Source organism: Ictidomys tridecemlineatus, chromosome 11 (assembly GCF_052094955.1).
Source record: "Ictidomys tridecemlineatus isolate mIctTri1 chromosome 11, mIctTri1.hap1, whole genome shotgun sequence".
Classification (NCBI taxonomy): Eukaryota; Metazoa; Chordata; class Mammalia; order Rodentia; family Sciuridae; genus Ictidomys; species Ictidomys tridecemlineatus.
This window is the reverse complement of record NC_135487.1, coordinates 1541541-1559200: the sequence shown is the minus strand read 5'-3', so window position 1 is coordinate 1559200 and position 17660 is coordinate 1541541. Positions and strand designations below refer to the sequence as shown.

At 64.6% G+C, this 17660-nt stretch overlaps 1 protein-coding gene across 1 annotated transcript in view; it reads right to left on the bottom strand.

Moving 5' to 3' along the window:
• Positions 1 to 17660, bottom strand: part of Megf6 (multiple EGF like domains 6) — a 95932-nt gene that overhangs the window by 38255 nt on the left and 40017 nt on the right. Inside the window, 1 exon segment of the mRNA XM_078025070.1 lies at positions 12053 to 12175. Within this exon segment, the coding sequence (XP_077881196.1) occupies positions 12053 to 12175 (123 nt within the window).

The window sequence follows — 17660 nt, the reverse complement described above, 5'->3', positions numbered from 1 at the left end:
ACTGGAAGACTCCAGAATCAGGCTGAGCTCCTGCACTGGGTGGCGGGGGTGGTGGGGTGACCCGCCAGCCCACAGCTGCCCCAGGCCCCTCCAGAAAGATCCCACTCTTCTCGCTGCGGCATCTCCGGAGCAGCCAGCCCCTTAGGATGGACGTCTCCCCTCTGAAGACCACAAGTGGTGAGTGGGCACAAGGCCCATGACTGGGGTAACTCAGAGGCGTATAGCTTGGGGACACCATCCACCCACCAGGAAAGGAAGAGGATTCATGTTCCCTGGCCCCCCAGACCATGGATTGGAGAGGGGGGACGGCCGCATAGTCACTGGGTTATGTAGAGCCTAGAATCGTGCAGGACCCTCAGGCACTGGGCTGGTGGTGAAGAATGAGAAACAACTACTCAGTGCCCTGTGGGTGCCAGCCCTGGGCTCTAAGGACACACCCACCCTCTCACCATGTCCCTGGAGGTGAGGGCCACTGTCCCCACTTTAGAGATGAGGAAATCGAGGCCAGGACCGCTTAGGAGACTGTCCTCATGACACGACTCGAGCAGAACCCCAGCCCGGATTCAGGTGAGAATGAGCCCATCCCTAAGAGCCCCCAAAAGCCTCTTCCTCCCTAAGAGGACCCCATCTCGGGAGCCCAACACCCTGCCGAGATGTGGCTGAGGGCATTCTCTACTGGCCAGTGGTCTCACCCAGCAACCTTAAGCCCATGGGAGAGAGACAGCCTCCCCCATGGGCTTAAGGTTTCCCACCTGGTCCAGTCCTGTCTGCAATCCAGGGCGCAGCCTGCCAGGTCCTGCCCACTGGTACCCAGCAGGGTGGCTATGGTCCTGCCTGTTCTCCTGGGCGAGGCCCCCTTCCCTGAGAGACACAACCCTGGCCTGGGGGCGCCCCCACAAACTCCCAGGTGGACAGGCCGCTGTGTGCACAGAGCCCCTCCAGGGCAGCTTAGTATCACAGTGTGCACCTCCTGAGTGAAGGCCCTCAGAGACAGGGTCCCATCCTCTGGCCACGGGATGCTGGGGCTGAGAGGGTCCAGTGGGTCCAGGCCCGCAGGGAGACAACAGGTGTGTCACAGAGAAGTGGGGAGAGACATGGGAAGGAGACTGCCAACCAGGTCACCTCAGCAGCAGGTGATGGGCGGGGACCCTCGGGACTGTGTCCTCACCGCTGCGGAGGACGCGGAGGCCTGAGGCTCCTGGACATGTTGTTCAGGAAGGAGGAGCAAGGCCCCAGGCACAGCCATGTGCCCAGCTCCAGGGGTCACTCCTCAGGCACAGCCAGGCCTGGGGCACTTGGTGACCACATCTGGGCAGGGGACACACTGAGCGGAGCCTTGCCCTGGACACCTCCAAGAGCTCTGTGAGGTCCCAGGGCTCACACCCCACCCCCCCTCAGGGTGGACCTGGTCACTCTGCAGAGGGTCGCCCCCTGCTGCCCACTCTCTGCCCATACCACACCCCGTGTCTACCCTGCCAGCCCCACAGCCCTGGACCCCCGTGCTTCCTGTCCTCCCTCACCCTGCCCAGCACCTCAGCTCTCCCCTCCGCCCTCCATTCTGCCAGAAGGCCCCGAACCCTGTGCTCTGAACAGGAGCTCCCAGGACCGCTCCCAGAGGTGAAGTGAGATGCTCAAGGTCACACGGGGGAGGTCTAACCCCGGTGCCACTCCTGTCCTCACCAAGCCACCACCTTTGGCCTCCTCCCTCAGAAGAGGACGCAGCAGATGCCTCCCGTGCCACCGGGACCACCATCCACACAGGTGCCCCACACACTGCCACCAGAGCTCAGGGTGGTAGCCACGGGCAGCACCCAGAGAGGCTGCTCTGGCTTCAGTCCTGCCTCTGCTGACCCGCTCTCCCTGGGCCTCGGCTCCTGCAGGGCTCTACACGGCCCCCTGCCTCCTGCCTGAGGGGCCATGACTTCCAGTGCACCCTTCGGAGAGCCGGCCCACGCCCACCCCACGCTGCTCGGCTGCCCCTGGCCCTCCTGCCTCCACGTCCCTTCATTCCCTCTCACTCCCTCATCTTGCCCTCTACAGTGATGCCTGTGCCCACCATGAGCAGGACATGGCTCTGGGGGGCCTGAGAGCCCCCACTATGGAGATGTACACCCCAGTCCACAGCCCAGGGCAACTCGTGGTTTGTAAGCCCACAGCACCTCTGTAAGGGTCCGGGGGAGTGGAGGGCTCTGGGCCCTGCATCCCCTTGGCCTGGTCCGGGAACTAGGGGGCAGCCGCCCGCCTGTGCAGAACGCTGCCACAGCCTAGCAGTACCCAGAGCCCCGGTGGGTACTGGCCCCCACGTCCCTGCTCGGTGCCTCCAGGCACACTCAGGCCAGGGCCGTGGGTCTGGCTGCCGTCTGGGAAATGCTTTTCCGATGCGGAAGCGCAGCTGGGCGTCTCTGCCCGCCGGAATGTCTGTGTCAGCAGAAGGGGCCTGCTCCCCAGGCCCAGCCAGCTCCGGCTTCCTCCCCGGGCTGGGCGGCCACCAGGCCCCTTTGCCAGGGTGGGAGAGCTGGCATGGGGGGACAAGGGCCCAATGCCACCTCCCAAATGCCACAGTGTCCCCTCAGGGCTGGGCCAGTCCCACAGGAGGCCCAGTGCCAGGATTGTGGGGCAGAACTCCCACTTCCTGGGCCAGTGGGAGCCGGGAAGGCGGGACAGGGCCCGGCCGGCTGCTGCTGTGTGGTGTCTGTCCCTTAGCATCCTCTTCTGACACCCCCTCTGTAAAGTCCTCCCTGAGACCTCACGCCAACTCCAACCCGCAGTTCAGGCACCTGAGCACATGCTGCTAATTCCCCAAGAAGGCAGCAGGGCCCAGGTGGTCCGGGCTACCTCGGCCTCTGGGCACAGAGCAGCGAGGGCAAGGGTGGCTGGGCTGGGAGGGCTGGACACCCCTGGTCATTAGGTTCTGCCCCACCCCTCCCCCAGACTCCTAGAAGTTAAGGCCTGGGGTGGGGGCCGATAGGGAGACGGCAGGAGGCCAAAGCACAGGCTCCCTGTCCACACGTCCATGTGCTGGCCATGCGCCTTCCCAGGGTGGAACCTCCTACTTCACACCTGGAGAGGGACAGGGGAGGGAGCTAAGCCCTTGGCTGGCAGGGGTGGGATGGAGGCAGTGAGAGAGGCCTCTAGAGACCCCCACTCAAGATCCCCAGGTGCCCCACGTTAGGGGTGAGGCTCAGCACAGCTCCCCAGGAAGCAGCAATCCATGAGTATCTACCAGTATCTGCCTGTGCCCTCTGTGCTGGCCAGCCTGTGCACTGACAGGAGGACAGGAGGACCTCCCGTGAGCAGGTGGGGGGCACTGGGCCCAGGGCGCTACCCTGCAGGTTCTCCTCTCTCCACCCACCCAGGAGGCACCGTCGGTCACGTGACTGGTGTCAGCTGCGACGCGTGAGCAGGCCGTGCTGTGGCTTCTAGTGAAAGCCCCGAGAAGCAGGCACGAGACCCTAGGCCTTTCCCCAGCCTGACCCCCGTGGCTCTGGACACCCATGGGGGCCATGGTCTGAGGTCTGGATGAGATGGACACAAGAAGGCACGGGCGTGCCCCAGCCTGGCCAGGCTGGGAGGAGTCGAGCCCCAGGCTGGAGGACAGTGGAGGAGAGAAAATGGAACCCAGGCAGGACAGGACAGGACAGGACAGGCGGCACCCGCTGGGCCCCCACCTGCGGGGAGAAGGGCCAGGAAGGGGCTGGGGGACACTCCTCCACCACCTGCCCAAGGAAGGGGAGCCCAGGGCCTCTCTGCCCAGGAGCCCTCCCTTGCCACCCCACGCCACCCTGGGTCAATCTGCAGTATGGGGTCAAACTCAGTCCCACCTGCCCCTCCCCAGAGACCCGCCTCCAGGCTCCAAGGCCTCGTCCACTGCAGCGTGGTCTACTTCAGGAGCAGAGGGCACCGGGGCCCCCACCAGGCCCGAGCGCAGGAGGCCTGGCTCCACCTCCTGGTAAACGGTTACCCACCTTGTCCCTTGCCCAGGCCCCTGGAAGGAGAATGAAACCCAGACCCTGCCAGGCCAAACACCCTTCCTGATGGCAGCCGTGCCTGGGGCCGGCAGAAACCAGGAGCTGCTTCCCATTACAGATGTGGGCCAGCTGGGAGAGCCCAGCCCCCGCAGCTGTGACCACGCCCCTCCACCAGGGACCCCACAGCTCAGGGGGCATCCGACCTGGCACAGCACCTGAGGACTCAACCCCAGCTGCCCCAGGGAGGCCCAGGCCACAGCAGAGCGATGGCAAGGGCCTCTGCTTGTGTGCACAGTGGGCGTGGGGCCAGCCGGACTCTCCCCAGTGGTGCAAGGCCCGACACGGGAGCCATGAGTGTGGACAAGCACCTCAGGAACGTGGTCCCTCCACAGGGGAGGCCAGCCACCCCCTGGTGCCAACTCATAGGGATATGAGCGCTGCCAGGGAGTAGTGACCGCAGGGTGTCAAACTACACCCAGATACGGAGACAGGTCAGGGACAGTGACCAGGGAGGCTCCCTGGAGAGGCAGGCCTGACCTGGCCTTTGGGCATTTTCAGGGACAGAAGGAGACTGATGAGGATGTGGGGCAGGCTCAGGGTTGCTGGGCCAAGAGGCAGTCAGGGCCAAGAGGCGGACTCCAGGGAGGACTGGCTATGGAGGGCACCTGGGCACACCACCACATGGAACCCAGCCCCTGGGTCACAACAGGCACCAGCTGGCCAGAGTGGACTAGAGAGCATCACCAGGACTTCACCAGCAATTCACACAGCCCGGGGATCTGTCCTTCACTCCTCTGGCTGCCCTCCGCCATACCTGGGGACTTCAGGGTCAGAGGGTTGGCCCCCAGCTCCTGCCCACTGCCTGAGGCCCAGCTAGCACCTACTGCCTTCTGAGGCACCCTCTCACCTCTAACACCCCAGACGCCACCCTCCCTGCCCCACACGTGGGATTTGCTGCAGTCTGCCAGCTCCTGCTCCACCCGGGAGTCCCCAGGCCACCCGCTGCACAGGCTGAGCTGGAGAACAGCTCATGTCCACGTAAGACACACGGCAGCCACCACTAAACTGCAGGGGCTTCCCCTGGGCTCTGAGCATCCACACCCTGCCCTCCAACCTTTACACTGGAAGACACTCGGGGCCCACAGGTGACATCACATGGCCCGTCAGGAGGAAGGACGCTGCCCCTCTCATTCCAGCTCCCCACCTCCTGCCCCTGGAGCCGCCTCCATCGAGAAGTGAGGAGGGGGATGGGAGGGTGAGGATTCTGGCTTTTGGCTGAGGGCTCGGTGCAGTCAGAAGCCCAGCCACAGCCCAGGGCCCAGAGAAAGGGGGTGAGAGGATGGAGGGTGGGGGTCTGGGCCCAGGCCAGTTCTCAGGATGCCCTGGGAAAGAGACGGTGTGGCAGGGAAGGTGGCCCAGGGGGCTGCTGAGCATCGTCATTACAAACCAGAGGCACAGAGAAGAGCGGCAGCCAAGACTCAGGCCACACGAGGACCCAGACAGAGGTCAGAACTCCAGACAGAGGCCAGGCTGGACGAGAAGAGGCCAGGGAAGGGAAGAAGACCAGAGGCAGATGACAAACGAGGAGGGGAAGACACAGGCTGGCTGAGCCGAGGCCTGCCCTGGGAACTGGCCATGAGGGGCAGCCCTGGGCCTCGGCCCTCCCAACAGGGGCCTGTGGTGTCCACTCTCAAGGGGCACAGAGATGGACGTGAGTAGCTCCAGGTCCGGCATGATGCACCCAGCCTCAAGGCCTCCTGGGGACTCCTGCCAGCTCAGCCACTGCCCCCTGCCCTCCAGTCACCCTGCCTTCCAAGAAGGAGATCCTAAACCACTCGGCAGCAAAACGACCAGTCCAGGTCCCAAGAGGACAGGAGGGACGGGGGCCTGGACCTCCCCTTTCCCAGTCCACGAGGCTGCTGGTTCAGTGGTGGAGCTTCCAGGCCCCGGGCGAGATCCCCCCAGGTCATCTGCTGCCCCAGGGCGTATCCTCTCCAGGGAGACTGGTCCACCAGGATGTGCTGGGGTTTGCCATTTGGTGTCGACCTGCACTCCCTGGACCCTGAGTCTGAGGATGTGTCCCAGGTCACCCCTGTCCTAGTCAGTGCTCAGGGATTCAAACCTGGGCTTCCGGGCCCCAGCATCCAGCACTTCCCACCTACACCTACCTGCAGGTCCCTGTGCCAGCCACGGGTGTCCAGGGGTGAACACCCAGAGGCAGCAGCTGTGCACCTGGGGTCCTCCAGACACGGAGCCAGGGTCCTAGACCTTGGGAGGGTGGTGCAGGCCTCCTGTCCTGCCACTGGGCTGGCTCTAACTGCTGACATTAGAAGCTGTCATTTTCTTGCGCTGGCCTCAACCAGACCACACCTGCCAGAGTTGGCCACCACAGGAACGCAGGGGAGCCAGCAGAGGGACAGGGGCTTTCAAGTCTCGGCACCTGTGTGGAGGAGGCCTCGGCGGAAACACTGCCATCCTCCTGGAAGCAGCCGGCTTCCTCGCTGCCATCCAGAGGGCAGCCAGCCAGAGGACGCTGGCCCAGGAAGGCCAGGCTTGGCCCCAGAGGAAGGAGGCTTTGCTACGGGAAGACCAGGGCCTGCAGGTGTGTGGCTCCGAGGCTGGCCGAGCCTGGTCTGCAACCTCAGTCTCTGTAGCGACAGGCCACGTAACTGACGTCTGTCAAGCTACTGTAACAAAATCCTTTCATCTGTGTAATTTAGAAACAGCCGAGTTTATTTCTCCGAGTTCTAGATGTTGGACGCCCAAGATTCAGTGTCTGATGATGACGCTGTCCCTCAGTCTCTCCTAAAGGCCCCACCTCTTACCAGTACCACTCTGGGCATTCAGTGGAACCCAAGAATTTAGGGCCCAACATTCAGACCATGTCAAAGGTGAAGCTGAAGGCCCCCGACGTCCAGGCACCGCCAGCAGGAGGGGTAAGAGTGGACCAGCAGCCCCAGGGTGCAGAGGGGCAGGGAGATGCTCCCCAGATGGGGGCTGGGCCCAAACGCCAGCAGCTGAGCAGGAGCCCAGTGAGGCCTGGAGCTGGTGGAGCCCTCGAGGCTGCTCTGGACTTCCCCACGGGCTGTGGGTGCTGTCCTTCCCCGTCCCCTGCCTGGACCTCTGTATCCACTGCCGCCCTTCTCTGGGCCACTTGAAAACATGGGAGCCACCCAGCAGCCAGGAGCTCGGCACAGCGGGCTCTCTCTTGGTCATGAAGACGGCCCTTTGGGTCCATCACGGCCAGCGTACCCCAGGGAGGGTGAAAGTCCTCCCGGCAGGAGGCGTTGGAGGCTCCTGCAGGAGAGCTGCGGTGCCGGGAGATGGGTCTCTTCCCAGCAGGCAGGCAGAGAGAGCTCCCCTCCAGGGCCCTGAGCTGCAGACACCTGGCCACCCGAGGTGCCAGAGCCCTGCCCCGGTGGCAGGACGAGGGTTTGATTGGCTTCTCTTGCCTCCCTCCTACCCAGGCATGGCGGAGGACAGCACAGCTGGCCTGGGTCAGCTGCTGGCCAGCCCTGGGGCTTCCTAATCAGAGGCTCAGGTCCCTTCCCACATTCTTTTCCGTCCCTGGGGACAGCGAGGCCTGGCGGGTGTGAGGGAGCCGGGATAGAGCCCAGCGACAGCCCAGGGCCTGACTCCCTGGGAACACTGCGAGGCCAAGTCCCCTCGAGGAGGACGTCACAGTGTCCTCTGGGCTCTTCACTCCAGTGAGGACCACAGCTTTACCCAGGAAGCCCTTGCAGCTGAGCTGTAGAGGGGCAGGGGTCAGCAGACCTGGACTCCCCCAGAAGAGCTGGCAATTTCCCGTGAGAAAGCCCCTGCCCAGCCCCCACACCGCAGCCACTGGCTGTCCCCTCCCAGGCCTCCTTATCTCCCGGCAGGAGCAAGGTCAGCGGGGGCTGGAACAGCAGGGCAGTCTCAGGGCAGAATCCCACCCAGCCGTGGAGACCAAGGGCCCCTGAGACTCCTGTTCCCTCCACGGGCCGACCCTGGTTTCTCCCACCTGGAAACGTGGATTTCTCAGACGGACAGGACTACAGACCAGAGGCAGAGGGGGAAGGGAGTGACCCGAGGGAGCCCGAGGGCCTGGGGCTTGCCCAGAGACCTGCTGGGGTCCCAGGAAAGGTACTGACCACCCCTGTGAGGGATCCAGGTCCCTGGAGGATCCTGCTCCCAAGAGTCTCAGCCAAGGGAATGCCAAGGCTGGTGGGGGGCCTGGCTCAGGAGGGGCAGCTCTTCTGTCCACCCACTGCCCACTCCAGGGAGTATTGCCACTAGCAGGTGCAGGGCCACAGGCCTCGGGGAAGTTCCTCCAAATCCTCTGGAGCACCAAGAGGTGACAGCATCGTTTGTCCTACTCTACAGATGGAGACTGAGGTTCAGAGTAGTGGAGTTATTCACCCAAGGCCACATAGTGAGGACCGATGTGGAGCCTCAAACTCAGCTACCCCTGGGGTGGTCTTTCTAGAGGGACTTAAACAGGAAGCCAAAGCCACTCCGGCCCTGGGGCAACCCGGAAAGGACCTTCACAGCAGAGCCTACGTTTCTCCCCAGAGCCTGCCTGTCCTCTCAGGTGCCAGCCAGAGTCCATCTGCTCATCAGGGCTGGCTCGGGTCAGAGGCCACAGCTGGCGTCCACCTAGCTGGGAGATGCGCCCACTCAGGTCACCCAGTCCAGCCAAGTGAACTCACTCTGGCTCCAGGATGGTCTCCTAGAACATGACACAGGGCCTGGAGAGGGTCCCGGGCGAGGACCCAGACACCCAGGCTGCCGTGCCAGCACTCGGGGTTTACAGAGTCAATCCATCACGCGGAGCAGTTTCTGGGCCCCGCCACCAACTCGTGCACACGGCCCTACGTGTGAGCTGAGCCCTCTGGAGTCGTCTCCGTTTCCCAGGGCCTGCCCTCACACAGGCAGCGGCCGTCCCCAGCCTCCTTCGCACTTGCTCTCCAGAGCCGCGATTTCAGGGGAGGGAAGCTGGCAGGGGGACAGAGAAAACAGCAGGCTCTTGGCTCTCAGCAGGGCCCCCTCAGCCACATGGTGACTCGGAGCCACAGCCATCCCAAACACGCAGAGCTGGGGCAGCAGACTCTCAGGGGATCGGGGCCAGGCAAGGGGCAGCCGTGGGCGTGGGAGGCCAGTGCGGGGACTGAGGCCAGATCCCTGGCTGACACCAAGCAGCCTCCCACCTGGGCCCCTGGCCACCTGGTCCATGACCCTGCCTCCAGCCAACTCTGCGGGGTGGCGAGAACCAGCCTGTCCTTAGGGACCCCCAACAGAGACACCGAGGCCTCCTGAGCAGCTCAGGCGGAAGCCAGGGTGGATCTGCTTGCTGACACTGCGCTCAGCCCTGGTGGAGCTACAGCCATAGCCAACCACGTCTGAATGACCATCAACATAGGACAGCAGCCCCAGAGCAGGTCACCATCCCCCAGCTTCTGAGAGCAGGGTCTGGGGAAGCCTACCCACCACGGGAACAGCTCTGTTCTAGGAGAGCCTCATCGCCACCCGCCTCGCAGAATCAGGAAATAGACACAGGCAGGCTGGAAAGAGAGCAGCTCTGCGTCTGGGGTGCCACAGGCCCTCGGGACCCCCTTTCCCAGGCCTCAACACACCTGCCCAGGAACCCGCCAGAGAATCAGGGAAGGCAGAGGCACAGGTTCACCACCTCAGCCCTGCAGAACATCCTGGAGCCTGGAGCCCAGCTCGGGACCGGCAGGCCCTGGCCCCTGGGAACCACCTTCATCCTTGACATGGACTCTCAAGCCCAGAGCAAGGTCCCTGTGTAGGGTCTGAGGCCCCTGCACCCACTGTGATGGGCCAGCCGAGGCCAGGCCAGGAGCTCTTCCCAGGAGGGACCCCAGACAGCAGCCCAGTAACTGCCACACCTGGGAGACAGCAAGAGCCCAAGTATCTGCCTGTGACAGGCACCGGCTGCAGGGAAGGATCGGTGGGCCAGGGAAGGATCGGTGGGCCACACCCAGGCCTGGCAGGCCCCCAGCCCTGGAGCCAGCCAGGAACCTGACCCTGCTGCAGAGTGGAGCTTCCCAGGGTCCAGGCCCTCTCACCCTCCCGCAGGGCCTGCGCCTCATGCTCTGCCTGGTTTCTCACCAAGGGTATGAGGACACCTTGGGCAACCCCTGCCCCAGGCCTGGCTCAGCCCCAGTCTAGCTTCCTGGGCACCATCAAGAATCCAGGTGTCAGAGCCCCTCGGCCCAGGTGCAGTGAGCAGGCCCTAGGGGAACCAGGCCAGCCGGACCTGGGAGGCTGCAGGGCCAGGGCCCGATTCCACCCCCAGCTGGGAGGCAGTGGTGGAGCAGTACCGACACTCCCCAGTTCACCGCAGAGCCAGGAGGGAGCCCACCCAGGGCCAGGCTCTTACCACATCAAACGGAGCATTCAAAGCCCTTGGCAGGTGTGGGAAATTGCCCAGCCCTCTGGCTGGTGGGAGCTGGTTATCCCTGACCCCACAGAGTGTCCGTCAGTTACACCAGAGGAGTCCATGCCCACTGGGGTCCTGGGTGCTGCCCCCAACAGTGACTCCCAGCCCCTGGCCCAGGCCTGCCGGGCAACACCAGGCGAGGAGGGGAGGGCTGCTCCCTGGGTGGGTGTGAGATCCGCTCAAATTATGAGCCACCACCCACAATGCCAGAGTCAGGCCAGGGTTTGGCCCTAAGCCCAGAGAGAGGGAGAAACTCTGGGAGATGAGGGGACAGGCAGAGTCTCCTCGAGGAGGACATCATCCTGGACGGGCTGGCTGCCTGGTCAGTCCAGGTGGAGAAACACAAGCACCATCCTGAAACCCACCCCCCTCCCGCCTCCCCCCTGTCCTGGAACCTCCCGCCCAGGGCTGTAGCCCCCTTCAGACCTGCTACATGCAGGGGCGCCAGGTGGACAAGCCAAACTTGGGGCACGGCAGCCAGGCAACCCCTCCTCGCCCTGGATTTGGGGGGAGATGCTCCTGGACAACTCCACCAGCACCCCCCCTATCCTGAGGTTTGGACTTTGGGGGCTTTAATGTCACCCCAATGGTGTCCATTTCAAGAAGGGGAAACCGAGACACAGGCCGGGGCAGGCGGGTTTCTGGGAGCTGGTGGAGAATGCCTGGCTGAGGCCACCTCCTTTCCTCACTGTGTCCAGAGCCCTGGGTTCCCCAAGGCCCAGCGGGTCCCCAGGGCTGGAGTGTGAGCAGGGAGGTCACAGCAGCTTCTCCCCTTCCCCAGCCCTGCCGGCCACCAGAACGTGACATCAAGGAGCACCCAGAAGTCCACGATCCCAGAACATCCCAGAAGGCAGCCTCTCCTGTCTCCCCTCCTGTCTCCCCTCCTCCTCTCCTGTCTCCCCTCCTGTCTCCCCTCCTGTCTCCCCTCCTCCTCTCCTGTCTCCCCCGACCCCCAGTCCATCAGCCTGGCCCCCACCCTTGGACAGGCAGCTTGTGGGAGCACAGCTGGAGACAGTGTGGAGCTCAGCTGAGGATGTTCTAGAGACCGCCTGCCTGCCGGGGAGAGCAGAGCTGGGGCGCGCTGACCTGTGCTCAGAGACCCTCTGCGAAGGCCAAGCTGCCCCACGCCTCCCAGGGTCAAGCTAGAGCGGGCCACGGCAGGAGGGGAGCGGGAGCTCGGGGCCCCTCTCCCTGCCTCCGTCCTCAAGGCCGCTGTCTCTCAGGGATCTTTCTGTCTGGTCTGGATCTTACTGACAGATTGCCAGCGCTGGTGGGGTGGGGTTGCAGCCCGCCCAGTGCTGGCGAGCACTTCCGCCCTGGGCCTCTGAGATCCTTGCCAGGCAAGGCGCCCCCCGTGCCTCCCAGCACAGCCGGGCACGGGGCTCCCTGTGCAGCCCCTCCCTCCCCCTGCACAACCCCAGGGTGCCTCCCGCCAACATCAGGTTCTGAGTCCTCTGAGGCAGTTTGGGGGGTGGAGATTAGACTGTGAGGTGCACACGGGGGTAAGGAACACCCTGAGGGTCTGGGTACCTCAAGGACCTCAAGTCCCCCCACCAGAGCAGCCTGGGGCTGGGAAGGCGGAGCCTCGCCGGTGAGGTGGGGCAGGAACGGGGTAGCTGGCAGTGGGACGAGTCCTCCCTACCTTGGCAGGTCTTGCCGTCACCCTGCAGCTGGTGGCCAGGGGGGCAGCGGCAGTAGAAGCCGCCCACCGTGTTGCAGCACAGGCCCTCACAGCCTCCGTTGGCACTGGTGCACTCGTCTACATCTGCAAAGGGAGAAGCCAAAGACGCTCAGGGTCCCCGGGCCTCGGAGCACAATTGTCCAGCGAGGTAGGCCTCACGGGAGACCCACTGTGCGGCCTGAGCCACGCTGCCCAACAGGGAACACACTCGGATGCCACATGTTTGCAGATGCCATCTGGGCAGCTTGGCAGAGGGGGTCTGCTCCATGAGAGCAGACACACGGGGTCTGAAGCCCAGAAGGCAGCTCAAGCTGTCGGCTGCAGCTTCAGGTTCTCCAGGGAGACCAAGCTGCCTTCATCTCGGAGGCCAGCAGGGTCCCCCACAGCCACTCTCACAGCTGCCTGGGACCCATCGTGAGAGCTCCAGGCCCAGCCTCCCCTCATGGGCCAGTTAGACTCATGGGGCCTTGGGTCAGACCTGGGGCAGGCCAAGAGCCGTGACACGCAGCCCGGCCGCCCGCTGCAGAACCCCCACTCTTCCTGCCCGTGCAGGTGGGCAGAGCCTCCGCAGCAGGCCCCTGGCCGACAGGGACGCAGGGACTCAGTCCTGGGCAGGGGCAGCACCACTGCCTCCCCACACCTCTGACTCAGCCAGTCAGGGGCCAGGGGACCAAGGCTGCTCTCAGGGAAAGTCAGCTGTCCCTGGGACACTTCACACCTGTGTCGACCTCACATCTGTGTAGACCTGCCCAACACAAGGTCCAGGTACTCCTGTCCACCCACATCTAGATGCCAGAGTCCCCGGTTCCCCCTGGCTCTATGGGAAACAGAACCTGGAGTGGGGCTCAGAGCAAGTGGGGACCCTGACTCGCCCCAAGCACAGATGGCCAGATGGCCAGATGCTGCTGGTGGGGGGAGCCAGACCCCTCCTGGACACATGTGAGAAGCTCACGGAGCTGGGTACCAGCTGGGTCCCAGGCCTGACCCAGCCCCAGGCTCCCCCGGGCCTGGCATCTCTCTCTGCACCTCCTCAGAAGGGTCCCTGGAAGCCCCCCGGCTGGGCTCAGGGTCTCAGGGATGGCCACAATCCCGTGAGAAAAGCTGTGGCCCGACAGCAGGCAGCAGTCTCTGGAGGCTGAGACAAGCCGCCAGCCCGGCCTCAGAGGTTGACAGTGGGAATTCCTGGGAATTCCTAGAGAGTTCCACAGGGCGAGACCGAGGCCTTCGGCACAGAGGTCAGAGCGGGTGCTCAGGGAGGGTTCCGGGCCCGCCTGGGGAGGCAGCCCAGAGGCCAGCCCAGCAGCCTGGGAGGGGCCTGTCCTGACATTCAGGAGCCACAGAAGGCAAGTGGCCAGGTGGGCGATGTCAGGGACCCCGAAAGTCATCTCACAGCGCTGGCACGGCTGGGCTCCTACAGGCCACAGGAGCACTGGGCCACTCCATCAGGGCAGGACAACCTCACGGGGCCCTGCCACGATCCTGGGGGGCACCAGGGTGAGAGGCTGCAGGCCACAGCTCAGGGTTCCCCTCACCCACAGGAGAAGTCCTCAGCCTGGCACAGCACCATTGGGGCCACAGGACTGGTACTCAGGATGAAACCTTCTGCCCTGTCACCGCCAGAGCTGCTGGGGTCCCCCTCTCCCCCTGCCTAGGCGTATCCACGCTGGGCACCCCCACTCCTGGGACGGGCTGAGCCCTGCTCTGAGAGCCCACAGCCCTGTGACTCTGCGCTGGGTGATGTGCCCAGATGTGCCTGCAAGCCCCAGGGCAGGGATGGGCTGGTGCCCGGCCCAGGCCGCGGGGCCACAGGAAATCCTCCAGGACAGGAGCCAGAACAGCCTTCCCGGAGGAGCCTCACCCCAGGAAGTGGCAGTCCTCAGCCCACGCTGGGGGCCAGGGAGCAGGCAGAGCCAAGCACTGGGCTGGCAGGGTGGGGACACAGAAGGAAGCCCAGCTGCCATCAGGGCACGGGGAAGGAACAGAGAGGGAGAGCAGGCGTGCGTGGGGGTCGGTCATGGAAGGACCCACACTGCACTTCAGGTTCAAAGTTCCCTGCTCAGTGGGGTTTGCCACCTGCACCCCAACCCCACACACCTTTGGAGACCCATCCTTCCCCCTGGGGCACCTAGGCACGCGGTCTGTCCATCGCCTGATCCCCCCAGAACGTGGGCCCCTGGAGGGCAAGATTTCCATCTTCTTTGGCTTAACTCCAACAAAATGGAGTTGCTTGTGTCAAGCCCTAAAACACACAGCTAGGGGTGGTCATGGAGAGGGCCAGATAACAACAAGAAGAGGCCCCCGCACAGGCCCGCTGCCCAGTGACTACCCTCCCAGACCTCAGGCTGGACTGGCCTTGTTCATCCCGTGGCCAAGGGTTACAGCCCAGAGACCCTCAAGCTGCCCTCGCCAGCTGCCTCTAGGCGCTCCCTCACCTCCGCCTCCCTGAACGCACACTCAGCCCCCGGCAGAGCCCCGTGTCCCCAGCACAGAGCATGTTCCCCACCACTGAGAATCCCTCAGATCACGCCAAGTGCACGAAGCCAGTCCCAGAAGATCACACACCGCACGACTCTTCAGCGAGTGTCCAGAAGGAACGAGTCCATGGTGAGCGCTGGCCCAGGCTGGGAGTGAGGGTGATGGGCGGGGTCTGCACCATGCAAACACTCTGGGAGTAGACGGAGGGGACGGTGACACTGCACAGAGGATGTGCCAACACCACCGAAGCACGTGTGCCACCGTGACTTTCACCTCCATGTCCACCAACAGCAGCCCTCAGACAGAGCCACACCCCGCGTCTCCAGGGGCCTCGGTACAGAGGGAGGGCTGCCCAGACCCTGCAGGCCCGCTCTGGCCCCATCCCAGGGGTCCTTGCTCAGAGGCAGCAACTCCACAAATGTCATTAGTACCAGCCACCAGCAGCCTGGGCCAGGGCCCCAAAGACCATGCCCTCAGCCAACCTGGCAGCCACGGGCATCCTGAGGGGCAGGAGGAGGCCCATACCCAAGGTCAGGGGGTCCACTCAAAGTGGGTACCACGATGGGGTCCTCAGGTCAGCTACCTGGTATGAATGGGGGCCGGGATTTGAGGGGCCCGCCACGGCCTTGGCAGGCGCTGTGAGCCTCGGAGCCCGCAGGGGTGAGGCAGATGAGGAAGAGCCCGCAGGACCCACCTCAAAGAGCCACTGCCCAGTAGCAGGGCTGGAGCCCCACCAGGTAGTACCCCCTCCTGGCAGTGAGCCCAGACTCAAGCCCGCCATGCCCTGCAAGCCCCTCCACACTGTTAGATGCCACAAGGCTCCTGTTGGGGTACACCCCTCCCCCTGTGCTGGTGGCAGAGACGTCTCCAAGGCAAACAGCCTGAGATGAACAGTCAGGGCCAGCCAGGGCCAGTCCAGACCCTGGGGACAGGAAAGAGGCTGGTCCCCCTCAGCCGTGGTGAACTGCCAGGGGAGGGATACCAGGAGTGGCAGGGCCTGGAAGAGGTGTGACATGGGAGTCCCCAGGAGTCAAGAGGCAGGATCAGGCCCTGGGTGGGGCACTCTGCATGGGCCTCTGCGCTGAGCAGTGTTTCCTCAGAACAGAGGCCAGCAAGGATCAGGGACAGCTAGAGTCCCCCCTTCCCTGTGCCCTGACACCCCAATTCCGGGGGACCTGCATCACCATGGCCCACCCAGGATGGGGCACAGTGGCTCCCACCCTCCCCTCGTACCCCCTTCCCTCAGGGCAGGAGGCAGCCCTCCCAGGCACCTGGACCTGCAGGCCAGGCTGAGAGCCACTCGGGGAACTCGAAGGGGCCGTGGCCAGAGCCCCAAAGGCTGCAGCTCCCTCCAGGAGACAAGCCTTCTCCGGAGGCCGGGCCGGGAGCTGGGGATCATCCTCACCCCCCACTCCTTGTAAGGCAGGTCCCGAGAGCCAAGCTCCCTTCTAGGTCCACACGCCACACAGCAGCACTGGGCTCTGAGCCGGCCACCGTCAGGGACCCTTCTCTGGACGGGTCTGCAGCTCCTTCCTTGGGACCCCTACTTCTGTGACTCCAAGCCTGGCCACTCAGCCTGAGCTGGGGCCCCCTGGCTGCCAGCAGATGTTCTGTGCTCTCCAGGCTCTGGGGACGAGGACAGACACCCAGGCCCCACAGAGGGCCAGAGCACCGAGGCTCCTGCTGCTGGGTCTGACACCAGGAGGGCAGTGGGACGGCAGGCCAGGACTGAGCCCCCAAAGGCAGAGGAATCCCGTAAAGAAACCCTGGAGACTCCCTTGGCAGGGTGGCCATGGCCTGCGAAGTGGCCCAGGGGACCAGGCAGCCTTCTCCACCCACCAGGCACCACTCCCCCGGCAGCTCTTCCCCCCAGGAGCTTGGCATCCCTGCAGTCCCCACAGGCAGGGATGCCCCTTCCCCAGGCCCAGGGGGGAACAGAGCAGAGGCAGAGGCCCAGCTGCCCTCCACCACTCAGGCTCAGCCGAAGGATGGGTGCCGGCCAGGCCCGAGGGAAACCTGCAGGCCCCCACCCCAGCCACCTCAGACCAACCCAAATGCCACGCAGGGCCAGGGCGCTGAGGACCTCAGAGAGGGAGCCCAGCCCATTCCCACGGTACCGGGGAAGGCCCAGCCCTCCGCCCGAGACTAGGCTTCCCATCCCCGACCCAGGCCGCCCTCCCAGGCTGCCCGCTCCCCTGACCTCTTTCCTCCAGCCCTCCTCCCGGCCTGAGCAACAGGACCCACAGCTGGCTGGACTTTCCTGCCTGGGGCCAAGGCTGGCCCCTGGCTCCTCTCACCAGGCCACTGTGGGTGACCTGATGACCTGGGGCCCCTGATGGACCCCTTAGCACGTGGGGACTCCCTTCCTGGGAGTTGTCAGGAGGCGCCCGGCAGGCCCACCACTCTATCTGGTGACAAAGAAGAGCAGCCCAGGGTGTGGGGGTGGGTGTTCTTGCAGCAGAACCAAGGCTGGGCACCCAACGAGGGCTGCCCAAGCCCACCAGGCAAGGGCCGGCCAAGCCTCGACTTGCTGGGTCTGGGAAATGCTGTCCCTGATCCATCCGCCCACCTGAGGCCTCAGGCTACCTGTCGGGAGCCAGGATTTATGAAGCCTGCCTGCCCCGGAGGCCAAGAATCCCCCTTCCCTAACCAGGTGTCACCCAGACAGGCCAGGGCTGCTCCCTAGATCTCAGCCAGGAGGAGGCTGACAGGAACCAGCCAGACCAGAGTCGGCACAGGGGCTGCAGCCAGGGCAGGCCGGGAGCTGCAGGCAACAGGGGCTCACCAGGAGCCACCCCGGAGCGGCTGGCAGCCCCTCACCTGCTGTGGAAAGGAACAGAGGGTGCCCGCGAGCGTCGCTCAGCCCACCCTCCAGAGGCTGCCGTGTGGGCAGGACGCGTGACTGGGGCCTCCTTGTCTACCTCCCCAGGAATGTTCCTCCCCGGAATGTTCTGCCTCGGCCTGGGTGGGCCCCTCCTTCCCTCCGGGGGCCACGGGACAATTGAGGCTCCCTGTGCGAGCTTGCTCTGCAGGCCGGCGTGCCCGGTCAGCACCCCGGGCAGAACAGGCTCAGGGCCCGCCCCCACCCCAGGAA